Source organism: Silurus meridionalis, chromosome 25 (genome assembly GCF_014805685.1).
Source record: "Silurus meridionalis isolate SWU-2019-XX chromosome 25, ASM1480568v1, whole genome shotgun sequence".
Taxonomy (NCBI): Eukaryota; Metazoa; Chordata; class Actinopteri; order Siluriformes; family Siluridae; genus Silurus; species Silurus meridionalis.
This window is the reverse complement of record NC_060908.1, coordinates 12,604,544-12,626,189: the sequence shown is the minus strand read 5'-3', so window position 1 is coordinate 12,626,189 and position 21,646 is coordinate 12,604,544. Positions and strand designations below refer to the sequence as shown.

Below are 21,646 nucleotides of genomic sequence, written 5' to 3'. Positions count from 1 at the left end.
ATGATGGTTGTCTCAGTGTTTGTGAATTAAACTTGTCAAAAATATAGAACTATAACAGTGGAAAGTCTTCGGAAGAACATGATAGTCTGGCAGATGTGTGTGTGTGTGTGTGTGTGTGTGTGTGTGTGTGTGTGTGTCACAATCATGTATCTACATTTATGCCATTTGACAGATTAATAAATGGCAAATTAGAACTGAGCAGTTGAAAGTTAAGGGCCTTGCTCAAGGGCCCAGCTTGATGGTACTGGGATTTAAACTCATGGCCTATACAGAAAAACTGAGCTTCCACCTCCTGATAAATCATGTGTGTGTATCCCTAATAAATTGGCGTGTGAATGTCTTTCAGGGCTGTTAATGGTTTGAGAGAAGGTACAGTAGCAGGGCTGATGGAGTGGCTCCGGCTGCGGTTAAGTGTCTTTATCCCCGCCCACTCGAGCCTAATATAGTCCTGAAAGCGGAGTTAAAGCCCCGGAGCGCCACTCGGACTTTGTAGAAGCTCGTTACATAATCTGCTTACCGACTCCTCTCGGAGTGAGGCTACGGAAACGCGGGCCTCGTACTAGAGCTCCGCCGTATCCTCAAACTTTTTCTCCTGCCCCGGCGCCTGTCTCTCAGCCCCCTTCTCCTTCTCCCCCACCATCCCCCGGGCAGGTGCCGCGCGCGCGCTATGAGCGACAGTTGCGGTTACGCCGAGGCTCGGCGCGTTGCGATTTTCGGCGGCACGCACGGCAACGAGATGTCCGGCGTCGCGCTCGTGTCCGTGTGGACCAGAGACGACCGCGAGATCCGGAGGAGCCGAGTGCGCACCGAGCCGTTCCTGTGCAACCCCAGAGCCGTGGAGAAGTGCGCCAGGTACATCGACACCGATCTGAACCGAGCCTTCACACCGGAAAACCTCAGGTAAACAACCTGCCTCTGTTCAGCTGATCAGCTGATCCAGCACTTTACTCTCAGAGTTCAGAGATAAATCAAAAGCGTGACCTGAATCACAGCAGAATATGGAATAGTGTCATGGAAGAAACACATTTTCATCAGCATTGATCAGGTATGATGAGAAAACATCTCGATCTTGATTGAAATTGTCTGTCTTGCTACTAATAATGGTGTGCCAGTATTCATTTGTTATGTTGTTACCAAGTGTTTTATTTACAATAAAATGCCTCTAATTACTACCGGAAAACATTGTTATTATTATGTTATTATATATGAGGATGCGCCTTTTACAAAAAAATCCCTAATTAGATATTTAAAAAAGGTATCTTGTTCTTATTATGAGAGAAAAACCATCTTACTACAAACTATCTCAATATTGTCAGATAATATCTCGTTATTACAAGAACAAGCATCTTACTACAAAAAAACATCTTGTTACTGTGAGATATCTCATTATTACAAAAAGAACCATCTTACTACAAAAAATCGCCTCGTTATTATAAGATATCTCATTATTACGAGATGAAGCATCTCAGTTCAAAAATGAGATATCTCGTTCTTGTTCAAACGAGAAATCCAAGTACAAAAATACCTCATCGTTATGAGGTAATATCTCGTTATTACAAGAAGAAGCATCTTACTACTGAAAACATCTTGTTATTATGAGATAGTATCTTGTTTTTTTTGGAAAAGTGTCTTTCTACAAAAATGAGATATCTCGTACTTGTTCAAACGAGAAATCCAAGTACAAAAATACCTCATCGCTGTGAGGTAATAACTCGTTATTACAAGAAGAAGCATCTTACTACAGAAAACATCTTGTTATTATGAGATAGTATCTTGTTATTTTTGGAAAAGTGTCTTTCTACAAAAATGAGATATCTCGTACTTGTTCAAACGAGAAATCCAAGTACAAAAATACCTCATCGCTGTGAGTTAATATCTCGTTATTACAAGAAGAAGCATCTTACTACAGAAAACATCTTGTTATTATGAGATAGTATCTTGTTATTATTGAGAAAGTGTCTTTCTACAAAAAAACAAAACAAAAAAACACCTCATTATTATAAGGTAATATCTTATTACAAAAAAAATATCTTGGTAAATATGAGATAATATCCTGTTATTACAAAAAGAAGCATCTTATCACAAAATGTCTCTTTATTATGAGATAATACCTTGTTATTAAAAGAAAAAACGATCTTACTGTACTTCAAAAACATCTTGTTATTATAAGATAATATCTTGTGCTTGTTATTACAAGAAGAAGCAACTTACTACAAAAATCAACAACTTGTTTTTATGTATGAGATAATATCTCCTTATTACAAGAAGAAGCTTCTTAATAAAAAAACATCTTATTAAGAAACATTATCTTGTTATTACCAGAAAAGCATCTTACCACAAAAAATAGACATACCTTGTTATCGTTATTACAAGATGGATTTTACTACAAAACATCTCATAATTATGAGATAATATCTATCTATTACAAGAAGAGCATCTTACTACAAATATATCTTATTATTATGAGAGAAAACCATCTTACTACAAAAGTATCTTGTTATTTATGAGATAATATCTTGTTTTTTAAGAAGCATCTTACTGCAAAACATCTCGCTCATATCAGAAAAATAAGTTATCATGAAAAACTCATTATCTCATTATAAAGAACATCCCATCTTGTGTTTTGTGGAGAAAAAAAATTCTTAGCTTTTTTTGTGTTGTGTTATTACAAAGAAAAGCATCTGACTACTATAAAAACATATTAATACTACAATGAATCGTGTTTTTATGATGAAAAAAAAATATTATTGTTAAAAAATCATCGTCATCTGGTTGCTACAAGATCTTGGTATTATGAGATAATATTTGGTCAAACGTTATTATAAGTATTGGTCATAGGTAACCATCTTATGTCTTGTTTTCAAAAGCAAATATGGCATAATTATTTAAAAAACAGGAAAATCTTTAAGATTAATGAAAATGCAATATTTATGTTAAAACATTGCTTATTTTAAGCATTTTTCATTACCAATTTCCCCTCCATCCAGTCACACAGTCTTATTTCTAACCCAAATTTGTTTGTTCTACTGTTGTTGCTGTTGTGTAAAAATTCAACTTATTTAAAGCTAATATTCTTTTAGACCTATAACTAATCCCACAGGTTTTGCTACAAGTTTCAGTCTTTTGTTGAACATTGTTTGTCATCATGAATCTCCATTGAGTAGAAATCAAGTGGCTGCTGAACACACACTTTCAAATAAGTCACTAGAAGGAAGTGTGAAGTGTCTGCAATGCCGGTAAGTCCCGCTGTTGCAAAATCAAGGACAAAAGTATCCCTTGTCATGTATTACAAGGTTTCACAAATACCACAGCTTGCGTGAATGAACATGAATCGGTCCTCTCTGTAACATATTCATCCTGGGCAGCGTTCGTATATTGTTCCTCACAAATTGAGACGTATATCGTTTACGAGGTCCACGTTTTATACAAACACGTCTAAAACCTTTTATTGTTTGCTTGCAAATCAGTTTGCAGCTTTGATTGTTTGATTGAAAAACGATAAAACAATATCCTATCCATTCTCGGGAGCTTTTGAAAGCAGCCCGGGCAGGAAGGTCCAAATGAAATGCCATCATCGTAATTAAAATACGGCCAAGCGCTCAGAAATACAATCCCCTCTCTCCAGTGTAACAGTGTACGCTGGAAGGGTGTTTTGTTCGTCTGATTCGTTTACATGCTAAGAGGAGGTTTACGCTCCATATAGCTGCTTTTTGAAGTTTGCACAGACAGCAGTGCTTTTTATTTTGTGTTACTTAGTATTGTTTTAGTTGCTTTGTTGATTTTTAGCCGACGCAAATACTTCATTTGTTCGCACCTGTCATTAGCTGGGTGTTGCGTCTCGTCTAAATCGTGTTGTTTTTTTTACTGTCTAGACATAACAATTTACTGCAAACCATGGAGATAACATGAATTTAAATATGAATAGGAGAGATCAACACAAACGCCGCTACTGCATGACAGTTCAGTGTTTCTATAATGTTTAAATTACAAGTTTGTCTTCCTGCTTCAGTAAGCAGGGACTTTTTAAGGTTAACTCGGTCAAATTTTGTTCTCCAGAATATAGAGATAATCAAATGCCATCCGCAATCTCAGAACAAATAGTCGGCTTTATTGAGACAACAGTGCTAGACTGAACAAAAAATTGTTCGAATAATACAAACATGATTACACATGGCACATCTGTGCAGTTCAATGCAGGACATACACACTTTAATGTATTGGTTGTTCAAGCCAATACAGTGGTGCATGTAGAACGCAATACAATTCAAAACCACAAATGACTAAATGACCAAGTATAGAAACCAGCACACGTTGGCCTGTAACAGAAGGTGATATTTAAGTGATTGTCCAGTCGGTCAAAGAAACATATTGTACACGGGTGTGATTTGCAGTGGTGGACAGTAACGAAGTAAATGTAATCCATCACTGCACTTTTTTGCGTATCTGTACTTTGCTCAAGTATTTCCGGTTGGGGAGACTTTCACTTTAACTTCAATACATTTTAAAGTCAAATATACTACTTTTTACTCAACTACATTTTGCGAAATCAGTCATTCCTTTTTATGTGAGTGGATTAAAAGTTTTTTATTGTTCTTTAGTGAAAATTTTAAGTCATCGAGAAGGTACCGTGGTTTTAAGTAGAGCTGGAGAGATAGATTGAGTGTACCTTGGATACTTAAGTACATTTAAATGTATATGTACTTTAACTCAAGTACATGCTTTGGAACAAAGTAAAGAAAAAAAAGAACTAGAGTAGTAAAAATTCCAGAATAGGTCGAGGTTTCGCTCTGTGTTTCGAATCTTTGTGGGCACGACAAAAAAAAGCTTGTTGGGTGTCTGACAGTTGTTGTTTTGATCAGTCTGTGGGAGGGGGTCTGAACAGATTGTATAGTGCGTGGGGGTCCCTTACGATTCTCCCAGTCTGTTTCCTGACAGAGGACGTTTAGAGGTCCTGGAGAGAGGGCAGTTTGGTCCAGTAATAAGTAGCAAATGAATGAAATGAACTAAGAAGGTTAAAGCACAGAGGTTAAACAGTGTACATGTAGCAATGTCTGTTCAGTCTTTATGGAAGGACTCTCCACTGTCAGCACTTTGAAAGGTGAAGCTGTAAGTTAGAATGTCTTGACATTTGAAGGTTCAGGATAGCTATGAAGTAACTTGTTTAATGGACATTTTACTACATGTGTAATTCATTAAAAGAAAAAAAGGAATTTTTAGTTTTTTTATCTTCTTGCTTAGTTAGTTGATCTTCCGAACTTAGCCACGTGGTGCAACTTGCAAAATGGATTTTTGGATCATGTTCTGGGTGCACCCAAACACAGCATTTGCAAACCACAAAAAGATAAATGACACCGCTCAGTCATTACCTCAGAGGGACCTTAAACAAATTATGTCCTAGACAAAGTCTTGTTTTTTTTTTTTTATGCCTGCCAGCCTGAGATTAGTTACTAAGATACACTGCCAACTAGCAAATTATTATTGGGAGCAACGATCTCATGGAACTGCACAGGCATAGGTTATGGTTCAGAGTGTGAATGATATCAGCGTTATAAAACAATAAATCAAATCAGGTGTATGTTTTTATATATTCAGTAACATTTCAAGTGATGGGTAGACACTAATCTTGAGGGACTAATGATTTCTAAATCTCACTCTTTGCTCACTTCTTTGTAAACGTGACCATGCTACGATCATGACCCGGACTTTATCACAATCTTTTAAAGATTGGATGTAATCGATCATAGCATTCTATAAGCAAATCTCTGACAGAAAATCCATCTGCAAGGTTCTATAGTAACAGCTAACTCACAGGGATTTGTGCAAGGCTAATAATAAACCCGATAAAAAACATTGTCATTTAACAAATAACAATTCCTTTGAAATGTTGTGTAAGGAATCTTCACTCACAGACTACTTCTACACTAATCTGGATCAATTTTGAAAACTGCGTTTTTATTTAAAAACGCTCCATGTCCACACTTTTTTTTTTCTTCTTCTTCTTCAGTTGTTGCCAAAAGTAGCTCATCCTCACTGAAACGTCTGAAAACGTAAACGTAAGATGGCTCTTCCTGACTCTTTGAAACGTCATGGCAATGACTAACAACGCATCATCGTTTTTAAAAGCCTCCATTTTCACAGTTCACACTGCGACAGGAAAACGGCATTTACAAATGTATCCACTTTGGAGAGCATTTTTAAAAAGCTATGTTTTCTGAAAAACGTTGTAAGAAAAATGATCGTGTTCAAAAAACAAAAACGTATTAGTGTGACATGGCCACAGTCAGAGGTGAAGCCGTACCTTTAAGCTGTCAGGTAATGCAAATACACACAATTATAGAATAGGAGTGCACAATAACAACGTTTCATTAAATAAACAGGCAAAAACAAATGCAAATAAGTATGCAAATTCGAAAGCATAATGCAGGCAAAGTTTGGGCCAATGGCAAACAACAGTACTAGGGCATAAACGAAAACAAAAACAAAACATGAAATGTAAACAGCTTGTAATCACGTGAAACTGTAAGGGTTACTCGCGGAGGTAATACGGGAAAAAAGGGGTATATACGGACATAATTCTAAACATGTATGATGTATGCGCTTCGTTATTCTGTGAACAGAGCAAAGGAGGGAATCTCTGACAGACAAACAATGTTGTGTTGAGGGAACAGCTGCTTGTAGAACACTCTAATGTGATTGGTTACAAAAGCTAACTTGTTTCATACACAATAATCAGTGTAACCATGCTTGTGTTTTATTTCATACATGAAAGCAAACTATTTCATGGGCCTTTTGTGTCAAACAGTCAGAGGTGCAAAAATGGGGTATGCATTATATGCAGTCCATGGGGCTCCATTGCATGTAGTGTATTTATTCTTATATTTGGCCCTCTTTTTTTGGGGATCAGGAGGGGGGCACCAACCAAAATCTTGCATACCCCTCATCAAATGTGCAGATGCACCCCATAACTATAAATGCATTTGAAAATACTTAGATTCATAACCCAACATAAGCACTGGATGCAAATTGCTGAGGTCGAAAAAAACCTGAAAACTTCTAAACATGCATTTATTGCAAGGCAATTTCACCTCATTAAATGAATCAATCACCTCATCGATTCATTTCCTATAACAGCACACCCCCTAACAGCACGTCAAATGTCTCTCCACAGCATGCCCGGTGGAGAAGAGCTGCCATATGAAGTTCGGAGAGCCAAGGAAATCAATCAAATATTTGGGCCGAAAGGAAGTCCAGATGCCTACGATGTCATCTTTGACCTTCATAACACCACATCCAACATGGGCTCCACGCTTATCTTGGAGAGCGCAACAGACCACTTCAACCTTCAGATGGTGCATTATATCAAAGTAAGCAGCTTGAACCTGAAGTTCATAGGAATGTTGTTTGGTATCATAGGAATGATTCTAAGAACTAACATTACACTTTAACCGTAGCTTTAACCATAGCATTACACTTTAACAGTAGCTGTTTAATGTCTTTATGAGTTAGTGTATAGAAGTTGGCAATCAACAGACCTTTGACTATTTTGTCTCAATTCATAGTGAAACCTCTTCAACATCTAGTAATGAATCAAAGTTCCTCAATTATACAGCCAGATTTTTAAATTTTGTGGTAGGGTTTTATTTAGTGATCGTTAAATGACAAATTCTTCATTTGCATTTACAACTTGTTAGGAACCTGGAATCAGTGCACAGGGCAGCTATAATACAGCACCATTGGGGCTTAAGGACCCAAGTGTGGCAGCTTAATCTGCCTTTAGACATATATTTCATTCTCACATTAGTGATATACTATTGACAGTAAAACACACTACTTAGTAAGGAGTCTTGTTTGAGAAATGCGATGCCACAAATTTAAAAGAAGCACTTCCTGGTACTGGACGGAGTTCCTGATGGACTTTTGGATCACATTGCACTCAGCTACAATTTGACTTGCGTGTGCGTACCATGTAATCAAGCATGGTTACAGCTGGCTTATTTATTTAACTTATTATAATTTATGTAACCTAGTTACAGCTAGTGTCATGAACTTCATACCGTTCAGGCCCATATCCTACAGCATCAGGAAACATGCCGTACATTGAACTGTTGAGAAATGTCAGCTTGTGACTCATCACTGTGTCACCAATAAGTTCCATCGTATAAGCACCAGCACAATGGTTTAGGAAAAGAACACTACACACAAAGAAATGCGAATTGAATTACAGGAACAGCCATGTCAGGGGGGGTAAGACACGTGGTAATACATTAATGTTTGGCCAGTGAACCTACTTATTTTGTAAAGAATAAAAGACAATAGGGTGTGCTGTTAAAGGAATCTCAATAGAGTGGTGAAGTGCTGAGATGTGGCCCTGACGTGAGACGTGTCATGTTATCACCACAAGTGTGCCTTGTGCAGCAGAGGTCAGAGAGGTGAGTACGGTATCAGCTTACAGTGTCATCTGTGTGACTTCTTCACAGAAAGCAATGGCTCCGGAGAGCTGTATGGTGCTGCTGACCGAACACCCTCAACTCAAATATTCAACCACCCGCTCAGTGGCCAAGCATCCTGTTGGTGAGTCGGATGTTCAGCTGTTCACTTTTGACAGCACCTTTGACTCCACATTGGCTGTCTAAAAAATGTTCTTCAATCTTTTTTAAAACCTTTGTTGCCAATGAGTGCTAAGTTGAGTAAAGAGGGGTTGGTTGGGGTGAAGTTAAATTCTATTCCTGAATTTGATACAGATTCATTGTTCAGAAAGGTGCTTCTAAACAACAAAAAAGCTGGTACTGTGTCAGTGCATTCATTTGAGCACCATGACTCCAGTTTAAAACTTATTTCCACTATCTGTATTCAGATTTAAACTTGAACCAGGTGTGGCCTAAACTGTAAGGTTTTAAAAAAAGAGAAGACTTTCAGGGTACCCAAGGGCATGCTCGAATAAAAGACACTCCGCCCTCAGCTTTATTTGGTTTGGAAAGTATTCAGACCTCTTTAATTATAATAAAAAAATTATGTGGCAAACTTAACTGTAGATTTCTGACATGATTCAGAAAGGTACAGTCCTTTGGGTATAAGCCACAGTGCGTGTCAAACCAATTAACAGTCCAGGAAGTTCAAGGATTACTTTGTAGACCTCTCCAATGAAAATCTCAAGGGAATAAAACCATTTAGACAGCTTTGAGTATGCTCATTAGCACAGTGGGCATCATCATTTTGGAATCGTAAAACTTTTTCTGGACTTGGCTAAAAGGGCCTTGGTCAGGGAGGTGTCCAAGAACTGAATGGTGACCGAATAAAGCAGAGAGGTGAGAACTTGCCAGAAGGAGAACCATCTCAGGAATTAATCCAACTTTTATGACTAGATGGAAGCCAATTTTGAGTAAAAGGCAAATGGAAGGAATTTATTGGAATTTTGGAGCATGAGGAAAAACTTTCTCTAGTCTGATGACTGTTTCGGCTGGACTTCAAGTGGTACATGTGGCAGGAAACCAGGTACTGCTCAATGACTGGGTAATACAATTATGAGGTTAAAGTATGATGGTGGCAGCATTCGAGTTTCTTTCAGCATTGACCCAGTGACCCTCAAGCATACCTTTATTGTCATTGAGTTGAGGTAAAGAAGAGACTTAAATCCCCTAAACATTCTGTGGGGACACCCGAGATTGCGGTTCACAGATGCTTCATTTTCAAGCTGATTAACCCCCACAGGTTCTGCCAGGAACAAAACAAGCATTCCATTCTGCTAAGTACTAAAGCTTGGGTCTGAACACTTATCTAATTTAAAGCTCTCTGTTTAGACCAAATAATTTTTACATTCTGAATGATTTATTTGCATTTACCTACATGCCTGTACTAGAGATTTCAAAGGACGTTGGATGACACACACACATAAGCCGACATACATGTTGCAATCTCTTATATAACTCAAGAAACAAGAACGAGCAATGTGCACTTTATGTAACATCTGGGTCTAAGAGTTTGTCATGTATTACAGGTCTCGAAGTGGGTCCCCAGCCTCAAGGAGTTTTGCGTAGCAATATCTTCGAGTCCATGCGGAGGATAGTGAAACACGCTCTGGACTTCATCGAGATGTTTAATGGCGGTAAGGCTCATATAAGGTAACTATAGACACTAAATGCCTGGGGTTACAGTGGGATTAGAAGCAAAAAGTCTGGTAGCAGTGTCTCATTATTCCGGTTTAGTGGCATTTCAAACTTCAACTCGAAGGCACCACCCCACATTTACCAAGCAAGAAAAATCACAATAATAGCGATGAAAACAAGAACTGTCAAATGTTTACAAAGCATAACATCTATTACATTATTTGAGGACGTACAGAGTCATTATTCTTCTCCTAAAGTAAATAACACGAGAAAAATTTTTTTTTTTGTCATAACAGGACATTTAATACAATGAGTCACCAACTTCTGTTCTGAAAATGAACCTGAGAAGCCTGACATTTTGTTAAGGAACAGGTTTCTCTATAGGGCTTGTTCTCTTTTTTTGCGCTCACATGGTACAAAAAAGTAATCTCACGGGTAACGTCCTCTGTGCATTGCCCAATTAACACACTCACAAAACATACACACATACACACTTTTTGTCTTCCTTTGCTTAAGCGGAAACCTGCAGCAAGAGCCAAGGCCTGACGAGTGTGACTGGTTGTGCGTGTAAATTTGTGAATAGGAGACTTGTTGAAAGTTGGTTAGTTTCCATGTTGTTAGGAGTGCAGCACTACCGCTGTGTAGTTAGGGGTGAATGCTTTCCTGTGAGGGGTGCAACTTGTTTTCCACTTCCCCGAGTTGTTCGGAAGCTGACTCAAGAAAACAGAATGACAATGCAAGGGAGCGCAGCATACCAACAAGGAAAAACTTTGTATATCTTTTTTTTTGGTAATTTTTCTATTAATTCTATGTTGACCTTTTTCTTTTCTATACTTCTATACTTTTTCTGTCAGAGCATCTGCAATGAAAATAAAAAATATATCGTATAACGGCAATGTATTGTAAAATACACTTCAACACTTTCAAGTTCCTTAACATTGGGGACTTTTACAAATGTTGAGACAATATTTCGATAGATATACAATCATATAATACAATATAATAACATATAGCACATAATAATCATACATTATAAAGTACATTGCATGGTTGCCAGATTTGCAATTGTAGTGGTGAATATACTCCGAACTGTATATACTGAATGACAGGATTATATCTGTGTCACATTCGCCACGGATCAAGAAATTAGCACGGATTTACCTGATTAATAAAATCTGGAATGACCTTGTGTAGCACTACTTCTAGGTAAAATTCTTAGTTTCAAGTGCGCTGTTTGTTATGCTGATGGTGGATTGGTTGCACCTACAAGAAAAGTTGATTACCCATAAAATTTCCTCTGACTCTCGTCTGAGGTACAAAAATGCTAGCAATAAAACCATCAAACCGACTTTGAAGAATGGAAATCCATAGTGTCTGCTTTTCCTGCTTCAAACATTCCTCCAACTGTTATTATATGATAGAATGCTTGTTTTTGTGTCTTTCACCCTGCATTCTATAAGCGCCCGGATGGTGTTGATGGACAGAAGCAAATAGTAGTCGTTTTCTTTCTTTATTTCTATTCAATTAAATCCAGCATTATTTGTGTAGCACTTTTAACATTGGGCATTGTCCCAAAGCAGCTTTACAGAGATAGACAGGTTTAATCACAGGTCTGGCGTCCGAGGATCTTGTATGGATAACTGCTTGTCTGTGTATGGAATTGTATATTCCTAGGATTTTATTTGCATTATCCCATTCAAAATGACAAGATTCCTGAAATTGCAATGAGATTGATTCCTAGAAAAGGGCATGTTTTTACTAGATGCCTTGCAAACACTGAAAATGTGGAATGCAGATGATTTGATACAAAGTGACTTGAAAATGAAACAGAATCCAGTCAGAACATAGTTCGAGGTTAAAGCATTTGTCCAAAGAGTCAAAAGCGGATATCTGGCAGACTTTATATTTCTATTTAACCTTTGCAGTTTGTCACAGTGACAGAACCTCGAGCTCCATGGTAGAAAAACCCGTTTCATTTTTTCTCAGTCCAGTTTTAAATGCAAGACTGTAGGCATCAAACCAGATCTTTATGTGGAGATACTTGACTTGCCGAGACAATCTAGACACAAGAAAACCAACCCTGCTGAGAACAAACAGAAAGCTGAACAAATAAAAGCACCAGACCCACACTGTAACCCACACAGGTCCAAGTAAAAATCACAAAGATATGATTGTACAGGATTATTTAGAGTTGAAATTAAGTACAAGATGTGAAATAAATTGAAGTGAGCAATCAGATCTGTAATAATAGCATTCACTGGATCAAGCTGTTGAATAATAAGACTTTTTTTGCTATGAATATGTCAAACTATTTACACAGCAATACAATACATAATATACTTTATATGTAATTTTAGTCTTTTTATTATATTACTATTATATTAACTTTTAAAAAGGAAAATCTCTTCCTTCAGTCCACATTTTCACTTTCTGATTTAGTTTTAGGTCTTACTGGTCTTCCTTTCTTTTTTTCTCTGAAACATCGTATAGCATCTTAAAACAAACCCTGTAGTCAGGTGAACTAATACAGTTTTTCTCAGTTGCTTTGATTTTGCCTTAATATTTGCATACCAGTAAGTGCATTTCTCAAAACAATTTCTACAAGCAGCACAATACATTAGAATTAGAAAGAAAGCCTGTACTTTTCTCAGAATTCTTAGTTCTTTTCTCCAATGTAAGTATTTGTGTTAATGATTCCCATAAAAATGAAAAGTCCCATTGTCATTGTTCACAAACAAGATCATCAAAATGTTTAGTCGTGTTGTTAGTATGACGGCGCACAGTTTCAGGATTTCTGGAAGTTTTGATTGTAAATGCACAAAATTTGACTTCAGCAGCACAAATTCATTTAATTGATTGCATATTTGATTTATATTGAATGCAAGAGACCGGACAGGATTCACACTTTTACTGTACTATACACGTGTTATATAAGTGTTTGTTTGTTTCTTGGTTGTTCATCCATTTTCAGAAATTGTAATTCTGTGTTTTGCTCTGTCTTTATTCACTCTCCAATTGAAGATTCACAAGATTCACCTGTTTAAAATAAATAGATTATTGGTTGATGTGATACCGTAAACTCTCCTTCATTAGTGACATTCAAGATTCATCTGCCCAATTCATCAATTCAAGTTACATTTACAAAAAAAAGTTTAATAGAAATTTTAGATGACAGATGATGACAGCTGGTTTAACCATTTTGCATTCAATGACTTATGCAGTGAACTGATACTGAGATGTTTTTGGGGTTAAAACTATTCAGGTGAAACCAGTATAATATATTTTGATCAACATGAACATAAACAACTGATAATGTAGGGAATGGCAGACACTTGTACACAATCCATTAAATGAATGGACTAAAGCATTCGCAATTCGATCAAAGCAACGAGAAATGTTCTTATGATGTGCACGTGTGACTGAATGATGTGGAGGTTGAACCAGTAGTTTTGAGAATTTCATGTCTGATCTGAGAAACACTTCAAAGCAACAGAGAAAAACTGTAATATTATAGAAAGCAATAACAAAGGATGAAAGCCAATAATAAACTTATTAGAAATATAGACTCCAGCTTATGCTTCTTCAGTTATTGATCTGAAAGCAATTTACTATGAATTATTCAGTAACTGTAGCGAACCAGCAAACAGAATTGAGTTTAAATGGTGAGGAATGAATTTCCAGACTCACTAAAAACTTAAGATGACTAAAAATGACTGGTAAAAAAAACATCTAACAATGAAATTGATATAAAAGATGGAATCTCTTTTCTTTCATATTTTATTAAGACTGTTTCCTGTTTTTGTCCTTGGGAACAAGCATTGGTGATGATTTATTGCTGTGGTGTGTGTGTGTGTGTGTGTGTGTGTGTGTGTGTGTGTGTGTGTGTGTGTGTGTGTGTGTGTGCGCGTGTGTGTGTGTGTTTTTGCAAAGGTGTGGAGTTTCCAGCATGCCGTGTGGAAGTGTTCAGGGTGCATGAGAGAGTGGATTACCCAAGGGACACAAACGGGAACATCAGCGCTATGGTACATCCACACTTACAGGTATAACACATGCACAATCATCCTCTCTTTTATACTTTCATCTCTCACTGTTCTCACTGTTCTCATGTTTTTCAAAGGTGCAGTTGTGGGAAAATAATCGATGCATTAGTATAGATAGATAGATAGATAGATAGATAGATAGATAGATAGATAGATAGATAGATAGATAGATAGATAGATAGATAGATAGATAGATAGATAGATAGATGATAGATAGATAGATAGATAGATAGATAGATAGATAGATAGATAGATAGATAGAATATCTGCAGCAGCTTTTTGCAGATGTTAAAGGATGTCAGCCTTCTGGGGAAGTACAGCTGGTTCTGCCCTCTCCTGCACAGAGCGTCCATGTTGGCAGTCCAGTCCATTTTATCATCCAGCTGCACTCCTAGGTATTTGGAAGTCTTAAAAAAACTCCAAACTCTGTTGATGCTCACAAGCTCCAGTTGAGGCCTGGGCCTACTAAAGTCCACTGCCATCTCCCTGTCTTGGTGTTGTTGAGGTGCAGTGGTTGAAGTCACACCATGCAATGAAGTCCTGGATCAGTTTCCTGTACTCCTCCTCCTGTCCTCCCCTGATACAGCCCACGATAGCAGTCCGTGAACTTTTGAAGGTGGTAGGACTTTGAGTTATATTGAAAGTCCGGCATGTACAGGATAAACAGGACTGGAGAGAGCACAGTCCCTTGCTGCTGACCACAGTGTCCGACCTGGAGTTCATGGGTGGAGAGACATTCTCCTTTGTGCTACAGTTGGTTCCAGGGGGTGGAGAGAGAGGATTCCAAGGGGTAGAGCGAGATTAAGAAATGATCCGTGTCCTACACGATTCTCATGCACGATGTGGAGGCAAAGAACGACCTAGTGTAAACCGGAGTGTATTAAAAACGGTGTATGGCTTCACACCTAGCCAAGGATTATCCCTCTTATACCATGGTCATTTGCCAGTGATTGTATTTTAAAGCATTGCTACTTGCGAGGCAAAACAGTCCAAATGGATAAAACAACTATTTTGTATTCATGTCATAAGATATACAATTTTTTTCTTCATTTTAGGACCCAGTCCCTAAAATTTCAGTATTCCATAAAAGTTCAAATGTAAAGTCCTTAGGAACCTGTCTGTATGTAACTGTGACTGTATGGTGCTATGGTCACATTAATATAGAAATGTGAGTAAACTTGGAGTGGTAGCTTAGTGGTTAAGTTATTGGACTATGAATCAGAAGGTCATGAGTTGTGAATAAGACAAATGTAAGTCGCTCTGTAAGTCTGCCAAATGTTGTAAATGTAATCTGATCTGAGACATAAATAAGAGCAACAGAACTAAAGAGGTGAAAAAACTAAAGAATGACTGGGAAACCTGAGGCTGCCCGAGTCCCACACTGTAAAAGCAAACACTGGACTGACACAAATGTGTGCCTTCAAGCTGTACATTCTTACTACACTGCGTGTCTTTACAAACCTTTACCAAACAAACATGGGCTTTTACTTGAAACCAAAAAAACTGAAAAAAAAATTCAAACAACCCAAGACTCAAACTCGAGACACACACATGCACACACACACAATGCACACACACATGGAAAAGATGGAAGAATAGATTTAAGAACTGCAAACCTAAAACGGTCCGAGATAATCAGCAGCTTCTGAAACACTTTAATATACAGTAGTACACTGTATGACTAAAAGTATTGGAACCCCAAACTGTTACCACAAAATTGGTAGCACACAATTGTATAGGATGTTTATGAATGTGGTAGAATGAAAATTTCCCTTCAATTCAACTAGGAGATCCAAACCTTGTTCCAACACGACAATGCTCCTGTACGCAAACCTAGTTTCATGAAGATATGATGCGCATGGGTTTTAGTTGAAGAATTTCAGTGGCCTGCTTTAGAGGACTTTACTGACACCCTTGTAGCAGAAAACTTCACAAAATCTTGTGGAACATCTTCCCAATAAAGGTTTTTATAACAGAAAAATTGAACTAAATGTGGACTGGGATGTTCAAAAAGCAAATGGTCAGGTGTCCACAAACTTAAAGTGTAAATAATGTTGATAATGAAATAAATCCCCCTCTCTCTCTATCTCTATCTCTCATTCTCTCTCTGTCTGTAGGATTGTGACTGGGAGCCCCTGAACCCCGGTGACCCGATGTTCCAAACATTTGATGGGTCTACCATCGCGTACCAGGGAGCCGGTCCGGTATATCCGACGTTCATTAACGAAGCCGCCTACTACGAGAAGCACCAGGCTTTCGTTACAACCTTCAGGGAAACACTAGCCGTTAGTGCGATTCGAAAAAGCACCAAATAACCATCATTAACCAGCACCATTAGAACAAACAAAAAAGCTCTGACTATAAAAAACTACAACCACTACTCTCAGATCATTTTTTTTTCACAGAAATGTTTATTGCTAATAATTCAAACTAAGGATTTTAAAGATATTTTTATATTGGTTTTGTCATATCTAACTTTTTTATAGACAATATTTTTTCGCGCAGTCGAATCACACGTATTTTATATCATTATATTATATTATACGTATGTCCCTAGTCAGTTTTTAAACATTACAAAACAAAATGTTTGGAATATATAATATAAAAAACGGAATCTTTGCTTAGGGTGAAAAATAAGTGGATTCCGATGCTTACAGGATTCTAGTTCATTTTCCCACATCCACTTCCTGTAAATACCAGATTCGAAGGTGTGTATCGCATACATCAGAAATATAACATGATGAGGTATGCCGTTAGCACAAAGTTAGAGGCACACAATTGTATAGGATGTGTTTGGATGCGGTAACATGAAATTTCCCTTCACTTGAACTATGGTGTACATGGGTTGTAGTGAAAGATCTTGATTGGCTTGCTATAGAGCTCTGACCTCAACCTTATTGAACATATAAACTGGAACACCGATTGCACCCCAGGCCTTCTCACATCACCTACATCAGTACATGATTTTGCTAACACCCTTGTAGATGAATGAGCATGAATCTCACACTCTAAAATCAAGTGGAACATCTTCCCAGAAGAATAGAGGTTGTTATAAGGACAAGGAGACTGAATGTCAAAAAGGGATGTTCGAGAAGCACATACGAATCTTATTATTAGATGTCCGCAAACTTACGGCTATACAGTGTCGCTATTAAAACCTTTTTTTTTTAAATTGATGACAAAAAAATCTTTGAAAAGATTTTCCGTTCAGAGGCATTTGATTTCTAGCAAGAAGAATAAACTAAAGAAGTTTTTCTTTGTTTTGTTCATGTTATTAACAGTTTTGAGCATTTTTGGGGAAGGAAACTGTAAGTTCTATTATGACAGGTCATGTGAACATTTGGCCACAAGTGGATCGTTTACCTTCGATCGTTGTCAAGTGTCTGTTGGTGGATTGTTGTTCATGGTTTTGTGGTATTTGCAGTTGGAGAAGGAATTCTCTCGGTTGCTTGTTTAGGGTGATTCCTTGACTAGGCATTCTGCCTTAAAAATGAAAATAATTCAGGAATAAAAGAATTACATTTTGCTAGGGTTGGTGGGATGAAATACATAAATATGCACTTTTTATATATTACATTTTTTTTATTAATCATTTATGTTAATAATTTTTGCCATCTGTATCAAGTCAAAGAACAGCCGAACCTTTCTGGGATTTTTAGGAAATTTCATTGGCTTTTGAACTTCCTGATGAACCTGGAACTTTTCTGTATAATTATATATACAATTCCGGAATATTCTAAATCGTTCGTAGGTGATTGTGGGAATATGGGCAACGGGCAAAATGCTAAAATAATGCAGGAAAGTATTTGCACACAAATGGCAGCCCCTTGCTCATGGAGTCATTCTTCTGCTTAGTGAATCAGTTCAGAAACGGAAGTCCCAGCTGTCTAGACGGTGTCAGAAGATACATTGACATATCTGCTGATTCGTATTTTCACTTCTTCTTATCAGATATAGAGTGCTTTTTTTTTATATTTGCTCAGTAACCAGATTCAGAATGATTTTGTCATTAATGTGCTTGTGAGGACTGTGGTATTGGGTTTCTTCAGGCAGTACAGACAACAGAGACATAATTATTCGTAATACTGTCATTTCTGTAATAATTTTACTTCAGCTTTTGCCATGTATTCGAGCACATGGTGCTAATTTTGTTCTAGCAAAGTGCCTCAAAGTCATTGAAGGCATGTAGGAATGCAGACTTCAGGAAAACATCCGTTCTGAACCACTGCATTATATATTATGTATTGACATTTTGCTCTATTTTTTTAACAGTTAGCTACATTACCCATAATGCAGCTTATTACTAGAAGGATTCAGCCATTTTTCTTTACCACATACTACAGTTCAGTTTGCCAGTCTTGGACCATTGTTTATGCTAATGTAATGCTAATCTCCTAGACAATGATGTGAATAACCAAAAAAAGTACCTCAGAATCAAAACTATTTTAACATAAAATGATGATGAATGGATTATTCCTTTGTTTTGTCACACCTCAAGTTAGAAAATCATAAAGAAAACGCACAATAATTGTACTCAGATCAATTGTAGTAAAATGGGAATGACCCGAAGAAAAGACATCTCCAAATCATCGCCCATTTCAAACTTTCCTTAAGGTTCAGAAGCCTTCAAGGATGCATGTTATAAGCCTTACGGACGTGTCTGATCGATCCGTTATGACTTTTGTGTAATTAAAGCAGTAACGCACATTCGAACGTTCATATTTGAACAACGAAATCCTCACTGTCCCTATGCAAACTAACAGTAGTGTAGCACGGAAAACGGAAGGCTCATGGACAATCGGTTTAACGCTGGCGATTCTTTCAATATTAGATTCTACTATAGTGTATATTTTTAGTACGCTAAATTATGTACAATTTATTATTTTTTTTAGAAAATGTGATCACCTTAATTATGTGGAAATTGTTTGTAATGAAATTGCTGCGTCAACGGTTTTTTGTTTCCTTTTTGGTTTTTGGATTGCACATATTTAACACAAAGAGAACTGAGAATAAAATTTCATATTTTAAACTAAAACAAAGTCTTGCATTTTGAATGTCAGATATTATTTTTAAGGAAAGCTGGACAAGATTTTATAATAATAATAATGAGGTTGTAGCATTGTGGTTAAGCCATTGGACTTTAAATCCAAAGGTCATGAATTCAAATCCCAGCCACACAAGCTGCCATTCCTGGGCCCCTGAGCAAGGCCCTTAACCCCAGTAGCTGCTCAGTTGTACAAATGAGATAAATATAAGTTTCTCTGGATAAGGAAAAATGCCATAAATGTAAATTATCAGTCAGTGCCACAGAGATATAAGACGTATTGTACTGTTACATTAGCATAAACACTGCCAGAAAGAAAATGAGTGTTTCAGTGGGTTTTTTATTATTAATTTTAATTTTTTATTTGGATTTGTCAATAAAAATTTCATCAAACTTTCAACAAAATTTGTATTTCTAACTGGAGATTCTGCCAACTTATTATTTACATTATGTAGGTTCAGTGGTGAAAGAAATACCAAACCAACATGGCTACCATTCTATACTTCAACTCCACGCAATTCCATCCGGACTGTGGAACCGACTCCATCATACAACATTGACCTGAAGCATGTGTTTAGACTCTGTAAGTGTAATTTAGTGAGCCAACAGTCTACTGAAGTGTTATTTGTGATGGAATGGCCTGTCCAGTCATTGCATCTAAATCCTATTGAACTGCTCATGGATGAACTGGATTGCAAAATCAGAAAGAAATCTCTAGTGAAGAACATTTTTGGCAAGATTTTTGGTCATTCAGCTGAATGCTTGGTGAAATGGATGCCAAGAATGTGTAAAACTGTTATTCGTGCTTATTCGGGAAAATAAAGTTACTAGTTTGTTGCATGTAAACAAAAGGAACATGTTTTTCCAAACCGACCAGCACTGTATACATTCTTTTGAATCATGTTTTATGATGTAAGAAATTCAGATTACATTCAGAAGCCCATGTGAACATGGAATTTTCCTTGAAAAAATAAATAGCTATATAATGTATATTGAAAAAAAGAAATTACCCAATTTGGGGAAAACATTCATTTTGCAAATATTTTCTATATCCTTCCAAAATAATCTTAACTAAAGAAAACAAAAAGATTAAATGCAGAACGGTTTCTTTTTCTCTTCTACAAAAACTCACAGGATATAAAATGTTCCAGTGACATCCTTCCAAAACATGAGGAGCTCAAGGAGAAACTGTCGTGTACTGTATGAACTAGTTTTTTTTTTTTTTTTACATCAGAACACCACTAGAGGGCGACACTCACCTCATCAAGAATGTCTAGAAATGTAAACAATTTCAAACGATGTCTTTACATTTACATTCATTGGCATTAAACTGAGAACACTGATGCTGGACTGCTTTTACTGCCTGGCATTATGCTGAACATTTTGTATTATCTCGATATAATTTATTCAGTTTATTTGTATATATCTGTAAATTACCTGTATTTACACTGTATATTGACTCGGGGACTGTTTTATGCCACCACACTTTTATTTACTAGGAAATATATATCTGTTTATTCATTTATTCATCTGCAGTTTTATCCAGTGTCATGTTTTTGCTGTGAATTCGGAGCCTTTAAGGGAACGCTGGACGTAAAACTCCTGAATAGGTGCAAATCCGAATTATTAACATTATTAATCTGATTTTCACAGATTTCGCACCATTTAATTTCCTGAGAAAATACTATTTTAAAAATGGTTCTACAAAACCTGCCAGTTCTTCCAACATGTGATGATTTACGCCATTGATTAGAAAATCTCCTTGGATCTTCAGCTGAACATCTGTAGCCTCATTTTGTAGTTTGTGCCTGTCCAAACTTTTTTTTTGCATACTGACATGCTTTTCATTCGATCCCAGTAGTTATTTGAGGTAACGCCTCAAACCAGTATGGACATCCCCCCTTGCATTGAGTCCAGAGATTGTTTTGTGTACAAAATCCCATAAAATCAGTATTTTCTACAATGATTCATGAATTTGCAGGTGGTTTTTAACCCCCCCGTAAAAAAATGTTGAATGTATGTGAATAATATTAGCATAGAAAAGCTTTCCTTTGCCAGATAAGTCTCTCTATGGAACGTAGCATAGATAACACTGCTTAGCTGATAGATGAAATCCTTCCGCTTGCTGGAAAGTGCAGCGATACTGATATCACAGAGGCTGTGTATAATAGAATAAAATCAGAGCAAGTAACTCAATCACTGTGAGGTTTCATCATATCAGGCAAGATCGAGGAGGTAGACTGTACATCTAACCAATAGAAGGAAGTATGCAAGGTCATCGACTAAGCATTTTCAACATCTCCAAGAACTCTGTGGGATCCTGCAGGTGAAGAAAAAGTGATATTACAACATTTACATTACACAACGATCTAAAGGACGGAGTTTGAGTTTCTGGAGAAAAACCAGCTCCTGCAAAAAAAAAAAAAAAAGAAAAAAAAAAAAAGGGAACTAGATATTAC

At 37.0% G+C, this 21,646-nt stretch overlaps 1 protein-coding gene across 1 annotated transcript; it reads left to right on the top strand.

Annotated features, from left to right (window-relative positions):
- The first annotated feature begins 457 nt into the window (after positions 1–457).
- On the top strand, positions 458–20,664 carry aspa (aspartoacylase). The gene is made up of 6 exons (XM_046839389.1): positions 458–900; positions 7,169–7,364; positions 8,478–8,571; positions 9,995–10,102; positions 14,034–14,143; positions 16,261–20,664. Exons 1-6 carry the CDS (start codon positions 668–670, stop codon positions 16,456–16,458), a joined length of 939 nt encoding a protein of 312 aa, XP_046695345.1. The 5' UTR covers positions 458–667; the 3' UTR covers positions 16,459–20,664.
- The last annotated feature ends 982 nt before the right edge of the window (positions 20,665–21,646 follow it).